Source organism: Rhyacophila brunnea, unplaced genomic scaffold (assembly GCF_057557595.1).
Source record: "Rhyacophila brunnea isolate RB1 unplaced genomic scaffold, BYU_Rbru_1.0 scaffold_3, whole genome shotgun sequence".
Classification (NCBI taxonomy): Eukaryota; Metazoa; Arthropoda; class Insecta; order Trichoptera; family Rhyacophilidae; genus Rhyacophila; species Rhyacophila brunnea.
In genome coordinates, this window is record NW_028232965.1 from 44,911,400 (window position 1) to 44,938,295 (window position 26,896).

The 26,896-nt window shown below is 35.6% G+C and overlaps 1 protein-coding gene across 3 annotated transcripts; it reads right to left on the reverse strand.

Moving 5' to 3' along the window:
* Nucleotides 1–1,628: 1,628 nt before the first annotated feature.
* Nucleotides 1,629–26,275, reverse strand: chico (insulin receptor substrate 1 chico). Of its 3 annotated transcripts, XM_085952349.1 has the most exons (9): nt 24,599–26,275; nt 22,452–22,638; nt 20,509–20,634; nt 19,945–20,096; nt 15,038–15,196; nt 13,041–13,346; nt 6,101–6,322; nt 4,349–4,730; nt 1,629–4,247 (listed from the first exon to the last, which is right to left on the reverse strand). In XM_085952349.1, exons 1-9 carry the CDS (start codon nt 24,984–24,986, stop codon nt 1,790–1,792), a joined length of 4,380 nt encoding a protein of 1,459 aa, XP_085808475.1. In that variant the 5' UTR covers nt 24,987–26,275; the 3' UTR covers nt 1,629–1,789. The 3 variants fall into 3 exon arrangements, with proteins under 3 accessions (XP_085808475.1, XP_085808476.1, XP_085808477.1); XM_085952350.1 differs by lacking the exon at nt 15,038–15,196; XM_085952351.1 differs by lacking the exon at nt 13,041–13,346.
* Nucleotides 26,276–26,896: the final 621 nt, after the last annotated feature.

Below are 26,896 nucleotides of genomic sequence, written 5' to 3' on the forward strand. Positions count from 1 at the left end.
TACATTTTTTGACTTCGATAACATTTAAATACGTGATAGGCGAAAACTCTAAAATATATACATATTATGTATAATTTATTACAATCAAATTTAATAGATTTTTAGGAATGCCATGCCTAAGGCAATGGCAAGTTGTTCTAGTATAAACACACTTTCATTGATTTTAATTTTAAAAAATATATTCATATTTAAAAATGAAATTTACTATAAATTAAAGAAAATAAGAGGATGTGAAGTAAAAGTCCAAAAATGACCAATGTCATCTTAGATATTAAACAGTGGGTTAAATGCTTATGTTATTTAAGACAATTCACCGTGATATTATATTAAAGGGTGCATTTATTTTTTGTTTGCCACTTTCGCCATTAATGATGTTGTCTCACCCAGCATTGGCAAAGGGGGTAAATATTATGATTATAGTATGGCTGGCAATACTGGTATGCAGTGGCGAAGGGTGACGATAGACTGTGGAGATTCAACATAAATAATGCACACTAAACGTTGTCAATTTTGTCTTCATTCAACCAAGAATAAAAACTGCAGATGGTTTTTAAAATCGGATTAAACCTTGCCTAACTACAATAGATAGAAACAAATAAGAATGACATACAAAGTTTACGTTGGGTCTCCAAGGCCTAACTTCCCCTTCACCACTGCATCCCAGTATCGACAACCGTACTATAACCATAGTATGTATACTACAATTTTATAGAATTGGTAACAAAAAATTACTAAAAAAAAAATTTCAAGAAATGTATCCATGAAAAAAAATGCCACCTCTGATCCTCTTATTTTTTTAAATCGCTATTATAAAGACGAAGTCACCAAACAAATGGATAAGAACTAGAAACACATATATTTCTAATACACTTTCATCAAGCGAAAATCGCAAACATTACTGTCAACTGTCATTTTATTAAGTGTATTGTGTATATTCATTTGTTTTTAATTTAGGTAACGAAAGGGCATTTATTACAGCATATAAAATATAATCGCTTGCGAAAGCATAATATTACTATGTATATAATGCATAAAAAGAAAATTTCACAAATGAAACATCATTGGAAATATTTTTATTATATTATGTGATTTACAGGTGGAATTAGATGGGTGTATTATGAATCGATAAACTGGGCAAAAAAATATACTGACATTATTTATTATGATATTAAATTATTGCCATGGCGATAATATCATGAATGGTAAAGATTTACTAAAATGTTCAGATTTAATTTCATGAATGGTGGTGAAAGGTAAACGCGCAGATGCTGCCGACCCGGCGGTCTATATAAAAAAACTATCAATATTATATATCGAATATAAAAACTTAACTTAAAACAATGAACACTTTGTGTGAAATAAATTTCTTATCAATTAAATACAAATAGTTAATGTATACATAATATAATATATTTGGATAAATAAATAATAATTAGGTAGAATTTTTTTCCAATTTCCCGATGCTATTAAAAAATTTTGAAAACAATAATTAGAAATAGTATGATGAACATTCGCAGTTCGACGAGACAAAGTTCTGCATATATCGAAAACTGATAACGGCGTAGCAGGAAATTCTCCAACGAAAGTTTCATAGCTAATTATTACTCATTTGCATTTTTGTAAGCGCATTAATTCAAGTGTAAACGGGACCACACTCACCGCACAACACCACTGCGGCACGCTCCTTTTTCTCCGAGTAAACGGAATGAGTCTAATATTTTCAGCGCACTCTTAAGACTACTTCAACTATGAGGACTTGTAACAACCGTGAACACTTATCGTTTGAAGCCTAATTTTTGCTTTTGGCGGCGAAATTTTTGGAGTTCTTCAGCTCCTCGCTCTTGACAAAGTCTATCTGAGCATAGGTGAAAGCGGGAACGGCAGGCGGGCGGGGACTGCGCTCGGGTGGTGCGTCGAGCTCCAGACTGGCGTAGTGCAGCGCGCGACCGGGGGGCACGATGGCTGCGCTTATGTCCCTATCTCCGGTAACGGAGGCAGGGCGCGAGTCGGTGGGTGTGCCGCTCACTTCGCTGCTCACGGAGGACGGGCGAGACCGCACAGCACCGCCCGACGTCTCACTGTTGGCGCTTGGGGGCCGGCTGCCTTTCTTGCACTTGTTGTTCGCCGATGGAGGACGGGATGGGGGCGGTTGCCCATTCTGCGCAACAGGAGTTTCGTAGCCCTCCATACCCCTCACCCTGCCATCAAGGAGGGCCCCCGCAAGCTGCCGGTTGAGGGCAGACTCCACCGGTCTGGGGGAGCCCGACTTGGCGCTCCGAGGTTCCGAATCTCCGGGGGCGATTGGCCGGAAGTCGGCCGCTGTTGGCTGGGTTTGACTGACAACCAAGACCGGCTTCCTGGGGGCACGGGCCCGGCCAGCGTTAGCCGCGTTCATGCCGGCCTTCGTCATCGGGGCAGACGTCAGTGTCCTCCCAGCAAGTGGGTTCGATGATAGGATACCCCGGTTCTCTTTCGCGTCAGCGTCCGCGCCTCCATCAGCGAACGGCACAGGGGCAGATATCTTTACAAAACCTTGTCCCTTGGAGGCAGAGAATGCCCGACCTCCATTGGGGGACCTGGCCTTAGGGGCTATCTCGTCACCGGAAATCTGAGGTGGGAGACGAGACCTCCTCACCGTGGCTTCAGGATTCAGACTGATGTAGTCGGACAGGTCAGCCGGACCGGTCCCTGACTCTCTGGTGGCGCTGTTGATGAGGTGCTTGGTGTCCTTGTCTACCGCGATTCTACCATAGGTCTCACCTGTCTCCTCAACTGTGGAGAGGCGACTCGGGACCATCTCCATGTAGTCGGAAAGGACGTCCCCAAGGGGCCTCACAGCTGACCGCTCCGAACGGACTTCAGCCCGGTCGGCTGGGAGACCTTCAGCACCGCGAGACAGCCTGACGGTGCCGCTGCTAGCATCGACAGGACACTTTCTGCCGGGAGGCGTCCCCCCAGGGGCAATAGGATCGAAAGGTTTAACAGGAGACCCGGGGCTGTTCAGGCTAAAGGGAAATATAGTCTGAGGATGATTGGCCGGCGGTGTGGGAGACTCCTTGGAGTTCCGTCTCTGGTGCTTTTTAGAATTCCTCCTGAGGCCAGCAAACGGCCCTGGGGGAGCTGGGGCAACAGGCGAGACCCCAGGGGACGTCTTGAAGGGGGCGCTTCGGCGGATTTCACTCTCATAGGGTTCGCGGTCACTCCGGTGATACGGTGCCATCCCATAACCAGTATCGGTTGTAACAGGACCCTCTTTGAACCCTTTTCCGTCTTTAGGACTCCCAGCGTTGATGGCAATTGGCAGGGAGGATACCCTCAACCTGCCTGACGGCCGATCAAGATTACAGGCAAAGCTCTCGCACGACATCTCCACGTAGCCTTCGGGTGCGGCCACCTTAGCCACACAATTCCGGTCCGTGGCAGCAGTGGTATTCCCCCCGCTGCCCGGCCGGTCGGGTGGTTTCATTTCAACATAAGACAGAGCAGTCGGGTCCGCCCCGCCAGGGGACATATCCATGTAGCCGTCGCCATCAGAGACTGGCTTCTGTGTGTCAGCTGGCACTGAGAGTGAGAGGCGGGAGTCCACCGATGAGCCAGAAGGGATGGTGACGGACGGCACGGGGCCGGAGGGCGAGTCACCAGAATTGGTGAAGTCCATTTCCATGAGGTCGTCAAGGGGCTCGGCCGAGCCGTGGCTGGAGCCGTACAGATGACGGGAAGGCGTCCCGGCAGTATGGTTGATAGCCGCACCCGCTAACACAGGTGCACTGCACGACATACCCCCGGGTGGCTTTTGCGAATAGGGTGGAGGCGGCCCGCCATGGCTCAAAACCCTCTCCTTGTGGTTCTTCGACCTGCTGCCAACGGAGAAGGCACGAGCACGGGCCGCATCCGAAGGGTCCGGCCGGCCAATAACCTTCACGACAGGCCTTGATCCCACACTGTGAGCTCGTGTCGGGCGGTTGGCCTCACCCTCTTCGGAGGGCGTAAAGTACGATACGGTGACCTTCTCGAGGTGGAACTCGGGAAACCGGAGGTCGGCAGAGGGTGGAACGGCGACAAGCGGAAGAGTGGGGTCGGCCGGTGACGCAGGGCGACGCGGCACCTTCTCTCCGGATGGCAGCATGTCCACGTACCCATCGTCTGTAGCATGGAGGGAGAGGCCATCCGGCTGCGGAGCACTCTCCTCTGCCACAGATGATGTCCTCGAATGTCCAGAAGGAGTGCCGCCAGCGCGGGAGTGGATCCTAAAAAGACATTGAATTTGTTAAAATCGCTGAATAAGCAAAATGACAAATATTATTAGGCTTCGAATTAATTGAAAGAAATAATTAATAATTATGCTCACATCCTGGCAGCTTCCATGCTGGCAGGTGACATGGGCATGTAGCCGCCCGAATCATGCGGCGAACCGCAGACGGGTGCCCCCCCTATTGACACAGGACTGCTTACGTCACTGGCCTCGCAGAGTGACTCCTTCCTCGGCAGGTCCCTGAGTGGAATCCTAGCCCCTGGACTCCCGTACTGCAGGGACATCCTGTCCAAGCTGTCAGCCAGGTCAGGCTGCCAAGGACAATGTGGGTCGTCGGCCGCCTCCTCAGGGATGACTCTCTCGTCGGGTGTCCGCGAGTTGATGAGCCGCCCTATCATATGATGCGAGTCATCAGAGACGCTCATGTGGTGCATGCCGCTGTCCGTCTCGTCGATCGATATGCTCGAACCGGCGCTGTCTGTTCCACAGGAAGGTTCAAGAAAATCATTAATCATTTTTTTGTAAAAATTACATGATATCTGCAATTCATCCCTACAATGGTGAACTGACCTACTCTGATATCTAACAATCATTATATCTGACCAAACAACATCATGCCATTAAAGATTATTCATTTATTGAAAATGACAGTGAAGTTATTGTAAAAATCATGTATTTAGTGAAATATGAATTTTTAATTTACAAATGTGGGAAAGGTCAGATCCCCACTAGGAGAAATCAATATTATATTCAAATACAGTGTCCGGAAACTTGTGCGTATGCAGTTCGCCGTATCGCACTTCACCGTGAAATGTTAGGTTTTCATTCATGAATTCATGAATTTTGCCAAAATTAAGTAATATGATTGCTATGAAAATTTAATTAATGTACATATTGAATCTAATAAAATTGGAGACCATATAGTCATCTCTTTCCGATAAGAAAGCTCACGGCGTACTGTGCCACAGTGAATTTTTTTACGTACAATTTACATGTAACCAAGTCCACAACACAATTCAATGTTTATGCCGTGGCGTTTTCATATTTCATCCATAAATGATTGCTTTTAAATTGGTTTTAACATTAAATTTCTTTTTCCCACCTTTTTTTTAAATTAGAAGATAATATGCCCATTTTTATTAGCCAATAAACCATTATGTATTGCAATAAATATTAGCAAAATAAAATTAGACATATCGGCATTTACTCATTTTAAGCAATCGATTTCTATTAAGTATCCGATTATAAAACTTTTTTTTTTTCATAATATACTTTCTAAGGAAAAAAATACATTAAGGCCATGCATTAGTTGAGGCACGGTCTAAAAAGATCGTTGCTAGGCGATGTGCGGATTGCGGGTCGCGGGTGCAAAAGACGCCTGTCAAACGAAATATTATTTCTCATATAAATCCAACATACGTCCATTTTATGTTCTGTTTATTATTCTATTAGTAACAATAATAATATATTCATTGACATGTTTTCTTTTTAAAGTAAATGGGTAAAGTTTTTAGTCATCTTTACACGATTTTAGAATTAATTGGCCCGTCGCCATCACGCAGCAAAGTGACGTGTGTCTGACTCCACGTTCTCTCAATGAATGCGAAGCAAGTACAAAATTTCGTCGCGCGTACAGTTGAAAATTATTTGGCGTTTCACTGATGCGTCACCTTAAGTAAAACTTTAGAAGCCTTATGCATAGTTACATTAATACATTTATTAGAAAAGCCAACATTTGGGTAAAACATAATATCTATATAACAATCTTTCACAGAGAACCGAAATTAGCCTCATCAAAATGGATGATTAATTTTTATAAAGAGGCATATCCCTGCACCGCATCCATACCTGAATGGGGACTGAGAGGACTGTTGGCATTGGGCGGCGAGTGGCTGATGCCCCGAGAGGAGTACATGCTGTGCGGGCGAGCCAGGGGTCGCGGCACACCTCCCACGCCCACCCTGTGGGGCATTGCGTTCACCACGGGGAGGATGCCTCCCGACACGGGCGCCCGCGAAGGCAGACTGTCGCACCTTTCGCGTGCGCATTGAACCCCCATCCCAGAACCGGCTAAAACAAAAATGTCACACGTCATATGCGTTCAATGAATTATAATTTCGCCCTTCTTTCAGTTCCACAACTAGAGTTTCAGTATGACTCCATTAAAAAAAATCTTCCATACTAAAATACATCATTCAAGGTTGTGAGAATTGAACGTATACAAGTGCACCGGTGATCAAGTTTAGTAAATCGAGTAAATATGCTATTGTAAATTTTACAATATAACTGTTTACATTGTTTACAACCTTCTATAAGTATGGTCTTGTTTTGAAATGATACATTATTACTATACCAAAAGGAATATAATATATGTATTCTAGTTTATGAATGTTTTTAGTGTTTGAAAGAAAACAAGGCCAAAATATTCAAAATATAAATGTATATATGAAAATAATTATAACACTTAGTACTAACACTATGTTAGGAATAATATAAATGCTTGTAACTTTTCATACAATGCAGTTGCATACATGTTAAAATCCTATTTCATGCATAAATTGGTATGTAATGATAACTCAGTATTTGATTATATGTCACTTGTACTCGTTTAATCCTCGACACATTATTATTTTACTTGGTAAAAAAGAAGACAGAAGTAACTAGTGCGACCTATTTATTTCAACCCAGTTGTTATTCCAATGTATTATTCATGAATACATCAAACTCCTATTATTAATCTTTATCATCCAAAATATTCTCTTGATTAATTGCATGAGAGTCTACTCATTATGAAGTAATGATTAAGTAAAACTGAATATTTTATTGCATCAAGCGGAAATTTAATACAGCAGAAAGCAAATTTTTCTTTTGTTTTATTTTTTGTTAATTGTCTAAAGACCAGTTGGATAATCAAAGCACAAATCAATGTCTACCAAAATAACAAAGCTTAATGACGGAAAATTATGAAAGCAATGTACAGGCGGACCTCGACTTTCGAACGTTTCGCACATTTTAAAAAAATGGTTTTTTTAAAACGTCACAGTGTGGGGTAAATATATCCCCCTCTCGCTCGCTCACAAGCAAGTGCATTTCTTGCATCACTTGCATCCTGCTCACACCCGTCACTTTGCTTGTGAGCTAGCTAGGATAGGTTTAGTGAGTGAGAAACGGAAAAACTGCAGTGTTTATACGAACAAAAAGAAATCAAGGACTCATAAACTTCACACGATTGAGACAAAGATGGAAATTATTAGACGTCCTGATAGCGGTGAATCTTTTACATCAATCGGACGTTCGTATGATACAAACAGGTCTACGATATGTTGTGATAATTGTGGAAATATATCATTAAGATTGTTTCCAAAAGACACGGCATAGTTATGGATGAAATGGAAAAATCTTTGCTATCATGGATCGATGACCAACATCAAAAAGATGTCCTTCTGAGTATTTCAATTATTCAAGCGAAGGATCTTAGTTTGCACAAAGATTGGAAGGCTAGATTAAAAGAAGATTCTAACACGATTTTTCAAGCAAGTAACGGTTGGTTTAACGATTTTAAAATGAGGTTTTCTTTTTATAATATTAAAATCACTGGAGAATCGACTGATGCGGATAAAGATGCTGCAAAAGAATTTATTTCCTCATCATAATTGCTTCCAGTCATTTGGTAATCAAATAAAAAAGCCTGGGTTACTGCGTTAATATTTAAAGATTGGTTCACATTACATTTCGAACATTATGCATTATTATTAATGTAAAAGTTAATAATTTACCATTTAAAATAAGAAAAAGAAGATTGGCTAACAGTTAATTCTTGATAACTATTTAAGGGAAACACCCGCAAACCCCACTTAAACATGTCTCTTAAACATCTTATATTTACTCGATAAATAAATATTTTAAAATACACACAATTAATTTTTTTTTACTTCCCTCTACTTTCGAACATTTAACATTCGCACACACTTTCAGGAACCAATTATGTGTGCGAAAGTCGAGGTCCTCCTGTATTCTTTAATGAACCATCCCGTGTTATTGAAATTCCTTTTTGTCACAAAGAAGTCTATAATGAATCCTTCCAAACAAAATAACAAATATTTCTAATAGCTTTCTTTCGGAAATATTACAATGTTACGTTACGTGACAACTTACTATCACAAAGGATACCAGTGATAAAAATTGATTTATGAATGCATAAGTTAAACGTTAAACTATAATATTCAGGTGAAAATATGATATAAAAAATATGGCTCATAAAAGAACTGTTTATTTTGCATTGTATGAAAGTAATCGAATGACGCACTACTTTATTTATTGTTTTTATTCAAGAGTTTTAGAATTCAAAACATTTTCATTGAAACATCTTGAAAAAACGTAAGAATCATAATGAATCAATATAATTTTTAATACATACTTATCAAACAATATATTTTCACAAAACAAGATTATTTGAATTATATTTGATGTGAATGATTTTGATAGATCTGATATGTGTGATTCGTTTTGTGAAATAGTAACTGTAGCTGGCCATCAATTGAATTATTAATACAAAATAACTTCACCATAAACAGTTGTCTGCTAGGTTTAGAAGAACAACAGATAGTGACTGCTTATAAGTCCTTTTACGCACTGTCGACTAGTCTCCAAAAACCATGATTGCTAGCAACTAAAAAGTATGGCTAGTTGCCGCGACGATTTCCTTTATTCTGCCCCCTGGTAGCTGGAAACCAGCGACCAGTGCGTAAGGCGTCTAAGAAAAACAAAATGTCATCAAAAATGGAATATATTTGCTTCAAAGCATTTAATATATTATGTAATGACAATGATCAAACTGCTTAATTTGGTCACTTAATTTTTAAGGGGAATAAAAATATAAGCTGTTACTGTTGCTTGTGCTTTGTATGTAATGATTTTTGAATAGGTTTATAAGTAAAACAAACTCTAAAGCAGTGATGTCGAACCTTTTAAGAGTAGATGGGTTTTAAGGCTCCTACACTAAACCTCCTCTTTAAAGAAAAAAAAGTCAAAAATATGCATTGTGTGAGTATGTTAGTGTTATTTTATCCAAAACTGAACAAACCTGCATTTTTGGTGTAGAGTTACGATTATAAGAACATTGGATGAAAATATTACTCTTTGGAATCGTTCTAATTTAAGCAAGAGCGCCTTCGAATATGTTCTCGGTCTACCAATTGCCCAAGCTACCGGTTGGAAATCACTGCTCTAAAGTATGATTCACAATCATCAGTGAGAACCAAAGATCATTTATCTCAATAAAGAATTTGTATTAATCATTTTCTTTCTTTTGAACATGTCCGATCCTAATAGGATCATATGAGTGGAGGTTTGTTTTTACGAGAAATGTATGTTAGCCACTTGCTCAACCTACTAGGTGCATACTCTGACCCCGTGTGTATTTGTCAGACCCAGGATTCGAACCTGGGACCCACAGCATTATAAGCCGATACTTAATACTTTAATGTAACAATCACATATTTAATTGTATATTTTATAATTTAATTTACACGAATAAATAAAATAGAGATTACTATAAATCTCGATAAAATTTTATATGTATTATGAAAATTATATATGAATACATGACCCGATCGTTCAGTTAATTGATAAAGTTGTTCACCAGCTATAAGCAGAAGCGCATTAGTTGAGATAAATTCAAAATAATAACTACAGCAAGCATTGAAAACACAATATATCAGGCGCTCAAATTATTAATACACACAATTTTATTATATCTAGAAGGATATAAAGGCGAGGGTGCTTTACTACATTCATGAACGACCATTGTTTTAATATCAATACATGCGCAATAAAAAAAACGTTTATAGTAAGTGTGTACATAATATTATACTAATCAAGGCAGATAAAATATTCATTTGGTTAATTTCAAAAAATAATAATTGTGTATGTATTAAAGTGTATGTTTATAATTAAATTTGAATGATAATATATTCTTATAGACATCATTATAATATATTGTTATACATAGAAGAAGGTGTCAGTGCACTATTCTATCTATGCATAGACGAAAAAATGCTGATGCACAGCTTTAGGCGGCTCTACCATTTTCATAATATTCAATAATAAAAACACCTATCAATAATTATGTTCTAAGGATTCAGTTAGGGGATTAACGACATCCAAAGATCAAAAGGGTTACTATGTAACATTTAGAGAAATCAAGTCAGCTTTAAGCGGCTCTACCAATTTTCACAATACAATAGAACCTTAATAATTATCCAAACTAATCTAAGACTTATGGGGGATATGAGCAGTTCGGCGATTTTGTTTTTGTGGTTTGTTTTTTTACGTTTTTTTTACCATCACCATATGATTATATTATAATATATTGGGGATGAAAATAGTCCGGATAAAAATAAATCCAGATAATCGAAAAAATAATAATACATCTATTTTACTTCCAGAATTTTACCTGACTTTTGACTGCTGCTGACTAGATAATTACTAATTATTACCATATTGAAATTGTACCTTTTATCTCGTAATAAAAAACCTGGATAATCGACAATCTGGATGATCGAAGTCCAGATAACCGAGGTTCTACTGTATTCAATACTAAAAACACTTATTTATAATTATTAGATTCACCCTAATCAGGTCGGGCAACAATGATATCCAAAAAGCAAAAAGGCGAATATCATGTAACATTTAGAGAAATCGGATCACAGATTGAGACCCTTTTCAACAGCAATCCATTTAAACATAGTGATAATGCAAAATTACGGACAAATAAAACCTCTGTTACATATTATAATACTTAATCAAATTTATTAATATTTCAATAAAAATACAAAATGTATTATAGTATGTATACCAATCAATTCTAGAAGAGGAATAAAATAAATACATCTATGATTTATTTTACATACTGTGTTCTCGTAATATGTATAAGCACATTAGCTAGAAATCGAAGTAATGATGTCTGTTAGTATGTTATGGAATTATTAATTGGCATGGCACAGCTATAATTAATTATTGTTAGTATTTCTATGTATTATTTATCAGTGGGATGTAAAAATTATCAATTTATTTTATAATATCTACCAAATAACAAGAATGGTTTCAAAATGATAAATAGCAAGACCCAAGGACTGAGAAACTAAATAATTATAACATGTATATTTTATTAAACATTTAAAAGCCATTTCAGTGTAGAAATAGATACCAATTAAGTTACACAGGTGAGAGGCACACAGTTGAGGTAATTTCTTACTAAAAAATGTCGTCCTCTATTTAACCCTTTCACAGTTATGCTCATTTTTGTAAGACTTTCAAAAAAATCCCGCCGGTCATATAATTTTATGTATCACTTCAACACTATATGAGAGATATATTTTTAATAAAAACGCAATTTAATAAATAGAAGTGATATTTTTGTCAAACAAAATGTTTATAGAATAAATTAATATCACGGTAAGGATCAAATGAGTACAAGTGACATAAAATTAAAGATTAGTTTGGAGCAGTTTTCATGTCACCACATATCCCTACTTTAACAGGATTCGAACATGTATGTAACTGATTTGTGTGAAAAGTTACATGCATTTTCTTCCTAACATTAGATTATATCCCATGGACATGGAGTAAAATTTTATAACTGTTTGAATGAAAACTTTCATATAGGTAGGTACTTGAATATTTTTTTTTTGTACACATCGGTTTATAATGTTGTGGGTCCCAGGTTCAAATCCTAGGTGTTTGGAGTCAGAGTATGGACCTAATAGGTTAGGCAACTGGCTAACATCCATTTTTCATAAGAACAAAAATCTCTTAATACAAACCTCCACTCGTGGAGGCCCATATAATCTTCTTAGCATCGAACATGGTCAAAAAAAATGTATCATTTGAGAACAAGACCACACTTATAGAATGTTGTAATCAGTTATGTAAAATTTACAATCGCATATTTAATTTTGTTGGAAGTAGAATCGACTTGGTCACTTATATTCATTTAATCCTCAACACATATGTACATCATTTACATGTTGATAAATCTAGGTCGCTAAAATTGATTATTATTCGATTTCCCATACAGAACTGTACTGTGCAAGACGATGGCGTACAGGTTCTATATATGATATCCTTTAATGTTAATACAAACTGTTTGAATTCAACTTATGGTAATTGAATACATTTCACAGAAACAACTTATTTGATTAGTTACACCTATCCATAATATTTAATAGATGGCAGTGCCTCACTGAGATTATTAATATTATTTGTCTGCATAATTAAATTTGTGGAATTATGTAGTATTTTAAAAGCACATACCTAATTAGATATTATTTTTCAAGTTGAACATTGCATACGATGTTAGTAACGAGCCTATGTCAATGTTTCTTATAAATGGCTTATAAATTCCAAATATAACTTCTTTTTTCTCAATAACATTACGAAGCAAAGTGGAAATATGACGAGACATTTGAATAAAATGAAAATAACTGTGAAAGAGTTAAAATAAGAACCTCTAATTAGTATAAACTTTTCGTAGAAAACCTGTAAAAATATTTTCATCAAAATTAGCCACATGTAGGTATATTGTGGTCACCATAAAAGATAATAATATAATCTTATTTATGGGAATCAACACCCTCTATCATGGGAACGGACAAATAATATTATTTGATACAGATTAAAATTTAAATTTGAACATAAAAATCAAATAATATATCTGAAATTTAACCATTCAATATCATTTGGCAGATTGTTTGCTGGGGGGTTCTTTATGAATGCGGAATATACATACAACGAGCGTGTGAAGGGGAACATTTGACAAGGCGACAGCCCGTGCTTGCCCTGCGGCCCCCACCTTTCTGCGAGACTCTCGAGTAGGGATGGACGCCGTTAGTTTGCCCCGGCCGAGGCTTGGCATTCTCCAAGGAACCGTGAGAGTTGTTTAGCGACACTCTCCGGTCTATAGTGCAATTCCTGTCGGTATTGCGGTTACCGAGGGACGTCTCCTCGCCGGTCAGAGGCAGAGATCGCGTGCGCTCGTGCACCACGCTTAGCGTGGAACCCTCGTCAGCCGGATGTCTTCCGGGAAAGATCGAGCCTGATGATGAAAACAATCCCTTACATGATATGCACACGAGCCCCGTTAACGTACCACATTTATTTGTAATTATTATTTGGAGCATGCGTGGATGAAAAACGAAATACATCATTGAAAATAATTAAACATCGAGATGTGGACCGGCCATATGTATGAGTAAAGAGGTATAAATAACTGAGATATCTACAAAGTATAACATGTAAAAATAATTTCCGAGTATACTTTCAAAATCCAACAAAACATCGTAGATAAAACATACATAGATAAATGGATCATAATATTGCTGATCGGATGACAAACTTAAAGTCTTAGAATATAAAAAAATAAATAAGTTATCATCGGACAGGCTTAAAAATTAAGATTTATAGTAGATATCATAATTTTATGCTATATTAATAAATAAATACTTATATTAACAAAAAATATATATAAAGTAATATAAGAAATTAATACATTCATTTTTCAAAATTACAAATTTTATTTAGGCTTAGTTTTAATGTGTAAAAAAATAGGTAAAGGTTTATGAAGCAAATAGCATTAAGCGATGAAGTCCCTCGGTCAATAATCATCGATGTTAGAAATAAGTTACGTTAAAAAAATCTTAGTTTAATTATGATTGACTGACTTTGCAAGGCTAAATTATATAGCATACCCACTTCTGCCTAAGCTTTATTAATCACATGTTTTAATAAGTTGAATAATTATCAAAGTTATTTTGTTTCAGTAAAAAGCTGACATCACAAGAAATCAGTAAACACTTACACTTCTGGAGAGTTTGCTAGCGTTTAATTAAATGATTATATTATGTATGTACATACTTGTCAATTAATATTAGTAATTTATTATTATTATGAATTTTACCTACCATAAAACCAATTTTAATAACAAATATCTAACCCGTTACATTCATTCATAAAAATTGTATGCAATCTGAACGAACTAGTGTTAAAATGGAATATATAATATGTGTATGTTATTCTTTTACTCTTATTGAAATTGAGAATGAAGTATAAAATACAGTAAATGTATGATATAATAGTATTTTTGTTTCTCTGGCTCTGTGATTATATTGTGACTACCAGGGTATGCAATATTATACATCAGACCCAAATAATACAAAAGATTACACAAGTAATTAGAATGAGAGAGTCAAAATTGAACATGTGTAATTTCACACTGTCTACGCATGTATGTATTGTTAATCAATCAGCACAAGACAATTTAATGTCATCAATATTGGGTATATTTGTGCATTTGTGTACTTTTGAAGATAATACATAGTGTTTGCAGAGAAATTTTATATACTATGTACCTATATCAATTTTTAAGAATTGTTTCATAGATCTATGATAATAATGCTGGAACCTTCCCAAATTCACCACGTCTTTTATTATTGAAAATTATAACTACTGACTTCTTTATAACACACTTTTAGAAATAAAGATATATAAAAATAAATTAATATAATATATATATATGTAGTTTACTGAGGAAATAATTTATAAAATATAAATGTTCCCAGTAGGCATTAGTAAAATAAATAAGAGGTTTTATCAATTCGACGGATATAACATTCAACAGCAAACAGCAGCTTCCCGTTGACCATACGGCCATGAACAACCAACAATCATAAGCAACAAATAAGCCATGGGCTAGCTCAAATATTATGGCGATTATATGTATTGGCATACCGGAAGTCACGACCGTGCTATCGGTGGCCTCTTCGATAGACTTGGACTCCTCCAGAATAGGCGCATTGGCGTCCTGCGGGGGGCAATAAGCTGCGGACGCCGATACACATGGCGTTATGCACGAGCCAATGCAACTATGTCCGCCGCACAATGTATTCTCTGCAAACACACCTATTTTGCAAAACCCGACAGTCGCCAACGTGTCACTTTCTTTTTCTTCATTGTTGAAGTGTCATAATACGAATATAGATTTATATTCTAACCTCACATTTCATAACACCTAAAAAGGATTCGCTCATCTGCACCGCTTTCAAATATTATACATATTCACAAAAATAAGATATTCTCAATATGATCAATTTCCTAATTTCTTAATTTAAAGGTAGTTCTCATATGGATAAATAAATATTGTACTCATTGCAAAATGGCCCTAAGCCAGCTCGCATATCAAAACTCATCTCGTCTGCAACGTGACGTCATCATTATTCCCATAACACATGTTGCCAAATGGACCTCTTCCGCAGATTGGTCGAATGTAACTTTTTATTATGAAAAAACATCTAGTGCTGCTATCAACAAATCGCATGCATCTCAGGCTGCGAATCGATGACACCAGAACGCATACGCACACTTACGAATTAGTCATTCCTATTCCGATCACCGCATCCAAATGTAAATACGTTTTGAGAGGTTACGCGCAACTGTCGATGTGTGCGATCTTCATATGCCACATCGAAACGACGTTCCTAGAAGGTTTGATTTATGGTTGTGTGGCAGCAGACGAGGCGGGTTTAGATGTGAGAGCTGGCTAAGGCACTTCAAAGGAAAAGCATTAGTGTGAATTTAATATATTATATTGGTACTTTCAAAAAAAAAAGGATATGTACATGTACATAATCTAAACTTTAACAACTCGAGAGGTGATTTAAGAGGTTTAAAATGGTGTTCATTTTAAGAAAATTAGATAGTGATTGCTTCAATAAATTAATATAGATAGTAAGTTAATTATATGTAGAAAATAGAAATAATCATATTTTAACTAAATTAAAAATAGATTGGAGGATTTAAATACCTTTTGACCAACCATATACTTTTTTACGAACAATAAGTCAATTACTTCATAGGTATGATCTACCCAACTAATTGATTTTAACAACATAAATGAAAAATGATTTCTTTAATAAAAGTATGGTCAAAATATTACTCTGAGATATGTCAAAAAACACATCTCTACTCTAATTAAAAAGGTAACTAAACACATACACATGTCGCGAGTAGAGAACTACAAAGTTCTAAGTATTTATCTTTAATGAAACAAAAGTAACAATGAGGCAGCTTATGATACTACTTCATTGTTGGGTTTATTTTCTCAAGGATGAACATTTAGAACCTTGTAGTATTAGGCTCAAGATGTGCTGCCACCAACTTTAGTTTGGACAACTTTTTACAATTCCTACTGTTTCCCAAGTGCAAGAATTTTTAATTTCGGGTGAAGTTTGACTATTAAATACAATTAAATAAGTTCCATACACTAAAAATAAAGTATAAAATATAAACAATTATTGTTATTGTGCTAGTAAAGCAGATGTCATTTTTCTTCAGTACAAAAGACAGTGGCTTTTGCACTTACTTGCAAACTAAATTCTTTCATCATAAATTTTATAATAAAACTATTTTTCCACAAAATATTATTTTACATCATTTTTAATTACACTACACCACTGTTAACTTGGTAAAACTCCAACATAATGGTTCTAATGTTAGGTTTATAGACCAATAATATAATTATAGAATTACTTAATAAAAACTTAAGTCTCAAACCCATAAAATTCCCTTTGATAGAAATTTATGTAGATATTTTATTCATTATCCTTGCCTTAATTCAAGATTCATTAAATTCATTAAAAGATTTATGAAAAAGTGAAACTTTTGCATTTAAAAAAACACATAGTGCTTTACAAATTATTGCATTTCAAATGTTTTTTATGAATATTCTTTTTAAAAATCGTGCAACATTTAAACACACATAACAATAAACCTATTTCTAACAAATAAGGAGGGGTGAAGCATTGTATGGTACACTTAAATTATTCATTAGCTATTGTAGGACATCCGATAATACCAATATTGTACCAAAGAATTGCTAGAGAAAAGGTAAAAAATATGATGTTTAATTCGATTTAGATCACTGAATCACCATTTACTATTTATATTTAATTGATTGTAGAAGATAAATGTATCTATAGAACTTATTATTTTGTTGAATGTTAATTCAATTATAAAATATTTCATAAGTACCCACAAAGCATCCGTATGAGAACAGAAGGAATATTAATACGCCATAATAAGTTAAGATGATTTTATAAAGTCAATTATTATTTTCACTCCAAAGCGAGCATATACACCAAAAAGTGCTAAGGTTATGTTAACCCGTACACTGTGCTGGCCATGTAAACATGCCTAAACGAATCAAGTCTATGTTGCGATGGGCATTATAACACATCAGAAATTTATTGAAATCAAATTTTGCCCTATTTAAATAATGATAAAATAATTAACTCGCGTCGAAAGAATTAACAGATGTTTTACAAATAATGGTTGTTAGCCAATATCCTGACTCATTAGGTCCCTACTCTGGATCAAACACATAAAAATAACATGTAAATTTTGCAAGACAAAGGATTTGAACCCACAACACACAGCTCTATAAGCGGACGTTCTGCTACTACGCCACCGAATACTTATAAATCTTATTCTTTTTGTGCATATCCATTATCGGACATCAGCAACGTCCCAGTCAGCTGTTTTTAAATAGAGTTGGAGTGCTTAAAATTAACAAATGTAATAAATGTAGTGCCCAAAAGTAACACATTTTTTTATCGCACACGCTAAATAACTATTTTGTTCATATTTTGACTTGAGGAATCTATTATTTAAGGTATTACCGCAGTCAAATTGAAGGATAAAAATAAGTACCTAAGCATGAGGAATTTTCTATGAAATAAATTGTTGCTCGCAGAGATCTAGAGTATCCAAATGGACGACCTTAATGGAAAATACTTGTGGAGTGTACCAGATTACTAATGTTTCCTATAAATAAACCAACTGGTATCTTGTTGCGTAAACAAATTGAAGTAATTTATAGTATTCAACAATCGGTAACATATTAAAATACCCATTTCTTAATAGTACGTATTGTTCACCTCATTTACTTATTACCCATATCGATGTGGTTATTTCACAACCAAATCAATATGGGGAAGAATAACATTTAATACAAAAGACTAACAAAGGAGAACAAAGTAAATAAGACAAGTCAGTAAACGAAAATAAAACCGGTGTAATATCCTTGGACTGAACACATACTGTGGAGAAGTGGAGTGGGTATGCGTGACGTTATTTTTACTGTCACTCTCATAGATAGTTATTGCAGACATACAAGACTATCGGTACGTTCGAGGGGTACGGTGCGTGTGGTATGTGTAATACAGGAGACGTGAAGGATAAAACTGCAAAATATATGAGCAAGTCAAAATACACAAAATGCGTGCAATTGACATGATATTGCGTGACTGGACCACATGCATTGTTTGAAAATGAAAACAGTGTGATTTTATCGCAGTTCTCTGATGATGTGATGGAATCTATTCATCGTGGTCAGTTTTCAGATATACAGTAGGCGCTCCGGCACCCATATTTTTTGACATATTATGCCGGATTATTGGATCATAGAAAATAATAAATAATCTGTCAAGGTCGGGCACCGAGCTACCGAGGGAACGGCTCTCCGCTCTGTAATTCGGCAGTTTAATGTCAAACATGCCGGATTATAGAGCAGGAGAACTGAGTTGCAAAATGCCGGACTATTGGATGCGCCGGATTGGTGAACGCTGGATTACCAAGCGCCTACTGTATATGCAAAAAAAAGTGTTGTCGATCTACTTTTTGAAATGATTGCCTAATTTTTTGCATCTTTGAGGCTCGGCACCTCGCTCATCACTAAATCGCTTTGCGGCACCACTTTTCTCCACTATGTTTTCAGTCGTAAGACGAGGTAAAAGTATTAAGTTTAATGAAATGCAGATTTCAAAAGAATTCAATGTGTTCAAAAAAAAAATATAAAGAATTTTGAATTCTGTAGTGTGGTGTCAACATTTCAACATTTACACTTTTTTTATAGCTCATACAGATTTATCATACAAGGATGAGTAAGGTAACAAAATAGGTGAGGGTAATTCAAAAAAAATCTAATACCATGTAATTGCAGGAATCATAAATAAAAACATGTGGTGATGTGATATTTTGTGTTTCGAGTATTTTGAGAGATTATTAAAATTAAAGTCATAAATCAAAACACCTATGATACAGTATAACGCTACAAAAACCTATTTTTTTACAAACTACTGTTGATTTCTAAAATGTAATGTTAATTAGTAAATAATTTAAACAAATGTTTCAAGAAGATGTTCATCAAAAAAGTCAACTGAAAAAAGAGAAACACAAACATGGATGTGCACTACAAAACAAAAATGTACAGTGATCGAAAACATCTACAAAATATAACCACTCAAGTAAACTAGTATTACCAAAAAGATAACACACCAATATATATATTTAAAATGCTTCCATTATCACACAACATAGAAAGACCAAAACAAAATCATTAGATAGATAATGATGATAACGCTTACTGACTACATAATCACCATTTATTCTATTAAATAATAAGGGAATTGAAGAACATCTTATACCATAAATCTTTGTAGTCATAACTAAAACTTTGGTCATTCTTTGTCCTGTGCATTTTGTTCAAAACAAACTGCGGGTGAATTTTATTGACAAGTTTAGTATTTGTGTAGCCCTGTAATAAATACAGCAGAAATGTACATTTACACAGTACAACTCACCACTTGAGGGAGAAAGGGCATGGGGTTTGGTCCCGGTATGGGTCTGCCTTCGGGTGAGAGCAGATATCGGTTTGGAAGCCTCGTTAGCTGACAAGGCCCGTTTCCTCATTTTAGGCCCAAAATCGTCCTTAATAGCACCGGTGGACATTGCACTACAATAAAAATCAATATAACATCATCGAGTATTTCAATGCAATAAAGGGAAGAAAGACAGATATTTTTTTTTTTAGAAAATTGTTATAAAGTCTATACTTTATATAACAATATAGTATTGTATTATAGCATGGATAACGTCATGTCTGGCCTTTGTAGTACAATACGTAAGACACTGCCAACTAAGAGCGGAAGTTCCGAATTCGATTCAAGAAAGACATAGTATATAATTGGGTTTTTTCCAAAACTGGGTGTTTCTTTGATGTCTTTCACTTCTGTAATTGCCATGTAGTGTAAAACAAAAACTGCTGTTAAAATACCGCTGCAATATTCTCAATGTCAAAGTAACTATGGAATGTGATTTATTGGTTTTTATTTTTTTATTCCGTCGATTGTTTACAATATACGTACTGCAATATGGTAGCATGCATGCTTTGAGCAATATTTGGATCTTCCGTGTGCATCCAAAGCTCTCCTGCCCCGGTCACACTCGATCGCCCGACTTCCATGTAGAAAAAACATTCGGAGTCTCCACATCTGAAACAACATAATATCACAAATCTTTTCTAAAAACTTCAAACAAAACAATTACTATGACCGTTGAATAATATGTAGTCTTTTATTATCAAAAATGCAGTTATTTGTGAGCAGAGATTTTTTGTGAAGTTTAATCATGCAATGAGCACAGTAATCAATCCACGAAAACCTCATCAAACCAACGAAGAACTTGAAATATTATATTAATTTGACCACTACCACCTGAATCAGTGTTGCCAATTATTATAATATTTTTATATAATTGTAATTCAACATAAAATGGAAAATACCAAGATATACTATAATTTTACGACAAATATGGTAAAAATACTCTAATTTTGAACGATTCATACTATAATTTTTATTTTAGAAATACTATAATTTGTGACGACTTTTCGCAATACGTAAATACTAGAAAATATAACAACACTGACTTGAACTAACAACAAATAATATATTGTTACACATATTATCTCACCAAGATACTCCAAATTATGTATATCACATATCGTCGTTAAGATACGAAAACCTCATATCGAAAAATGTTAAAATGTTCAGGAGGATGAAAAAAACAGTTTTGCTCAAAATTTTCTTTAAGAACATTATGAAAGTTGTTTTAGAAGATGATTAATTAATCAAGTGGGGCATTTTGTACAGTTTGGATTTGGTTTGTGGCTTATAGATTTGGCAATATTTAACATAGAAAATGAGTTACGAGTTTTTGTTATTCCAATGTAAGATTTTTAGTGAGTTTATAGGATTTTTATTGAGTTACAAGGTTTCACTGTTTATAGTAAATATAGTTATACTTTATTATCTTTGAAAAGAAAACACATTTTGGATTCATTTAATAATCTTTAAAAAGGAGATGGAAAAAATAATGAAACAATAAAATAATAATTTAATTTTAAAAACTTATATTAAGTAAGATTGTTTGAGATACAAGTATTACAACTTATAAAAAAATAGAATTTTGATATACGAGTTTGTGATTTTTGTCAATATCTCAGTAACTATAAATAAATACCACATAAGAGTTAGACACCTTAATAGCTCATCAAAGTGGCTATAAAATAAGTAAAAAAAAAACCAATACCGTAAAATTTGAGTTACGAGGTTTTCATATCTTAGCAACGATATCATGTTGCTTTTCAATGTATGTTAGCATCTATGCACGTACCCAATTAGTTGGGCAAATGGTTAACTACCATTCCTCAAAAAAAATACCTGTTAACATATCCTCCATCCACTCTGTAAAGGCCAATATGCTCTGCTTAGGAGCAAAATGGCAATTTACTTTTACACATCATATTATGATAATATATAACCATAATTAATTGATGTAATAGATGTTGAAGAAAACCTTTGTTTATAATTTTATTATGAAGAATACATATAATATATGAAAATGAAGCTTAATAATGGATCACTAAGGCTAATGATTTAATTACCTGCAAGTCATTTCACATCGAAAATTCATTTATAGCGAGCATTATGTGTGATCCGACATTTATTTGGCAGGGTCGTACTGAGATAAATACGCCTCACATTAATGTTACAGGACTACAAAAATGTTTTTATACAACGATTGATCATTATTTTGTGCTCTAAGGCTTACAAAAACATTCTTTATACAGTCTATTTTTAATTCCAAACAATGTTGGTAAGATAGATTATTTTCTTTTTTTGGTTACCAATTCAACCATACTAAAATCGTTCTGGAATCACTTTAAAATACATAAATACACTAGGCTCCATTATAATTTTGAAATGGTACAAACTTCGGTTGCAAATTGTAAAAACATTTCACCACATACCTCCTGATACTAATCAGTGAAAACTCGACAGTGTCGGTCGCTCGCATGTCGTGGGGAATAACATTGTTGGTCGGTCTAATCTTCACTAACGACAATGTCCTGTCAGTCAAGCACAGATTATAGAGACCTACTATATTCCGAGATGCACCCAGTCCCTTCTTTTGAACATTTACTTGCCATACGTGTTCTGAAAAACAAAAACTATATATAATATCAACTAAGTACAATTTATCAGCACCTTATGACTGCCCACCACTCATCAGACGAGATATTTTCTCAAATATCATCGGAAAGTAGATTGGCGTTAGGGATTGCAATACCGAATGAAAATACCAATACCGGTATTTCCTATTGAATACCCATTTATATATAATACAATTTCCAATTTATATTGTATATAAATCTTTAAAATATTAATATTTTATATATTGTGTCATTGGTGGTCACCAAGGACAATTAAGGACCACCGAGGTAAACCAGACATCGCGTAACCCGACAAAAAAATACAGCCATGTTTAAGCCTTTCTTTTTTTTTTTTAATTATTTCACCGAGTCTTTGACTGCTCTCTACTGCTACTCTTCTCATCTAGACGAGGATCCGCCGATCAGGTCCTCACTCCAATTCTGTTAAAGAACTTTACAATTTTGCCAAGCTTTTCCGTCTTACCTATCGCCAGGGCACCTTTCAATTCGTCGACATTTTCAAAGATATCCGCAATTCGCAGCTGTACTCTGTGCCGTTCATATTTAGGGCATTGTACAGCTATATACACAATGTCCTCTAAAACATCACATTCATCGCAGAGCTGCGAATCGCTTCTTCCCATGATGACATCAAATCTTTTACCCATTGTGTGACCTGTTCTTAGCCTCAGTATCAGCTTAAGCTCATTTCTCTTCCAAGGAAACTCTACAAACCTAAGCCTTTTATGTTAATTAATACATTTTGTTTCCACTTTCAATACTGAATATATCGGTATTGTCTGATTTTTAAAACCGGTATTTTGGTATCGAAAAATACTGGGAAACCGGTTTTGAAATACCGGTATTGCAATCCCTAATTGGCGTTATATATGTTTTTTACATTTCCTAATAAAATCGGTGAAAATATCAGATCGATAGTACCAATAACAAAACAATTGTAATAAACAACTTGCGAGTGGAGAACTACAAGGTTCTAACTGTTTGTCCTTGAAGAAACAAAAGTAACAATGAGGCAGCTTAGAATTCTACTTTATTGTTGGGTTTGTTTTCTCAAGGACGAATACTTAGAACCTTGTATTATTAGGCTCGCGAACTGGCTAGGGGTGTGAGGAGTGCATACTATTTCACCGAATCTTACATGGCGATAAAATGGGTCACCAGGGCCTTCTAAATGCCTGTATTTGGTGCAAGTAGTCGCGCCGATGCCCCTCTGCATTCTGTGGGCTTTGCAGCTCCATTACTTAAATATGTATGTAATCGCCCCAGTGACGCTTTAGTTCATAAACTTTTAAAGAAACAACATGGGTCTAAGTATTTCACATAATATCCCCATTTCCATAAAATATACAGCTGGCAGTGATTTCTTGCAATCTGCGGTAATGTTTAGTCAAGTTGTGGATTAAAAAATTAATTGTTCATACACATTACTTTTCTTCAGTATGTTTACATTTTTTTTTAGAATGCACCCAAATTTTTTTGTGGACACATTGTGAAAAAATTAGAGGAAACAACGGTTGAACAAATGGCTAAAAACCATTCCTCGTAAAAAGTTAATATAAGCTTCACTTTGTAAAGGGCCATATTTTGCTCCACTAATAAGGACAGTGTCTCTCTGAAATGAAATTTTTTCACGTACAATACAAAAAAAACACCTGTAGAGCAAATCCGACTGTGTAATGAAAATGCATCATAGATAGTCAATTCGAAAAGTAAAAAAATATCCCTGAGTGGGCTCGAACCAGCAACCTATCGATTGACAGTCAAATGCTTTACTACAGAGTTATATCCCCAGGATTAGACTGCTTGCCACTATAAAAATAAGTCTACAGTGATTTGCCATCAGCGGCACACCGGATATGCATTGCGAGAGTGGTCGCAGAAAAACATCGGCCTTCAAAATATTTTTTTTAATAATTCAAATAAACAAGATATCATGGACTAACGTCTAGGATGTGGACTATCATCGGGGGCCGCATCCCCGTGCAGAAGCGACAGCAAGGCCTGCAACCAAGTTGCCAGCTCCTCTTCCCCATCCAGGACGACACACATGCACTCCTCTTTAGTGTAGAGAGCGATGACATGCTTCTGCCTGGTGTCCAGGCGCCGTGTGATATTGAAGCAACTCTTGAGAAGTATGACCCTTTTGGGCTGGGTGTTGGACTTCCACTTCTTCTCAGAGTCATAGTACTCCAGTCTGGCCGAGGTCTCGGGCGCCTCTGACTTGAGCACGAAGAATTTCTTCTTCATGGTCTTGAGCTTCTTGAGGTAGCCCCGCTTGACGACAAGAGGGCACTCCTCCCGTTTCTCTTCCATCGCGATATAGTGAAACATTCAATTCGTCCGGATCACTCGAAGCGGAAGGCTCCGACCGCCTTCCCACTTTTTCTCATCTCGCGATCGTTTCGCACAATAAATCTTCTCCGAAAAATTTTCTCATGTTTTTAACGTTCATCGCTTATCGATTGTTGACAAATATCATTTTCAACATTGTGCTGTGATGGAAGTACCCTGTCATTTTTAATTGAAACATGTTATTTATGGTAACCTTGAAATTGTTTACAAACATAGGACTGTTGCGTTATTAGCGTGCGTTGTGATAAAATCAATGAATAATAATATTGCAGGACGAGAAATTAGCGAACGTAGAAAAGATAGCCTGCAATTATTTCACGTCAGCGGCTACGACGCGGAAAATGACAATATAGTAAATCTACTGAAGGAATCGACCGTCGCAGAAATCAATCCAGATATAAGTAATCGCCATTCGGACGGTAATCCTAGGCCAAGGACGCGCATAATAACATTATACACATTTCCTTTATACGTAATAGCTCAACCAAAACAACCACATACCAGGTCAATGAAAGCCAGGAAACAGTCATCACACGCCGAACACCTATAATAGTGTGAATGATATTTATGTCTCTCTCTGGCGCGCCACTACGGGCGTTGAGCGAAAGTGACGGCGATAAACGTAGACGATCAGCAGACAGACATACTAATGTACGCGCAAAACATTGCTACATGAAAGTCACGCTTTACTATTTTTCTAATTCATTAAAATTTGATATCTCACCATGGGCGAATACAAATGCGGTTATGACAATGCGATTTATCCACGAATCTGAATACAGCCGTCGGTTGTAATATTCCGAATATCAACATAATATTGCGTGTTAGGAAAACGATTAACGTAGACCCGTAATATATTATTACATACGATGAAAACAATAATTAAATCGTCGGCAGTCGGAACGAGAATATATAGGTATATTATTCATAACAGAGCATATCACTTCACAAAATGAAAAATACTATTGACAACATTATTTATTAATAAACACCGAACCATCACAGACACGCTAATGAAAATACGTCTAGGGAAAACAGTGACAGATAAAATGTGCTCGGAATACGCAATAATACGTCGGAGGCCTTATGATATGCGAATATTGCACAAAAAATACACATACACTTAACTCATTGTCAAAAAGACAAAACACTGTTCAACAAAAATACTTAACACCACAATACATTATTTAATTCGTAAAAAATGTCTGTTTTTACGCCGCCCGTAGATTCAATCCACAGAACATGAATAACATACATACGAGAAGACTGCCAACCTGTCATGATTAATAAAATTGTGGAAATAATAATATAATGCATACTTGAACAACGGGGTTATTTGTACTGGTCTTACTTTGGAGTAGGTATCCCAAAAAGATTATATAGGCACCGTGCAATGTCGTTGAGAGTAGGTACCCAATTTTCAACTTTTTTGATTGCCTTTATAATAATATTATTATGTGTGCACGTGTTTTTTTCATTTGTGCACGTGTGTTAAGCAAGAAATACCAGTTTCATTTGGTTTATTCAACAAAGTTCATACATTATAATTGTATTTTTTGTCATTTTAAAATTTACTGCTATAGGTACCTACTTTTTTACAACACTTTTTTCAAATATTTATTTTATCCCTACCTATTAATTGCGACCCAAAAGTCCGAGGACAATAAGTCTATCCGAGCTGTCAAAAGTTGCGATTACGTAATGTCTTCCGATAGGTAACCCTATAATTTTGTGTTATTTATATGTAGACTTGCATAAAATATTATAGCAGTGAAAACAACACCAGTTTTAAGTTTTCTTTTATGAATTTCATAATTATAAATAAAAAAATAATTGATAAATCTCTCATCGCGTATTCATGTCAAATCGAATTTGCATAGTGATCTACA

Bases quoted from the DNA above. Each gene is read 5' to 3' on its own strand.
- chico (XM_085952349.1), bottom strand. From the start codon at position 24,986: ATGTTTCACTATATCGCGATGGAAGAGAAACGGGAGGAGTGCCCTCTT. The intron at 20,097-20,508 runs GTACGTATATTG...TTTTTATTGTAG, and splicing joins ATGCATGCTACCATATTGCA to TGCAATGTCCACCGGTGCTA. The intron at 15,197-19,944 runs GTGAGTTGTACT...GTGTGTTTGCAG, and splicing joins TGCCCTTTCTCCCTCAAGTG to AGAATACATTGTGCGGCGGA.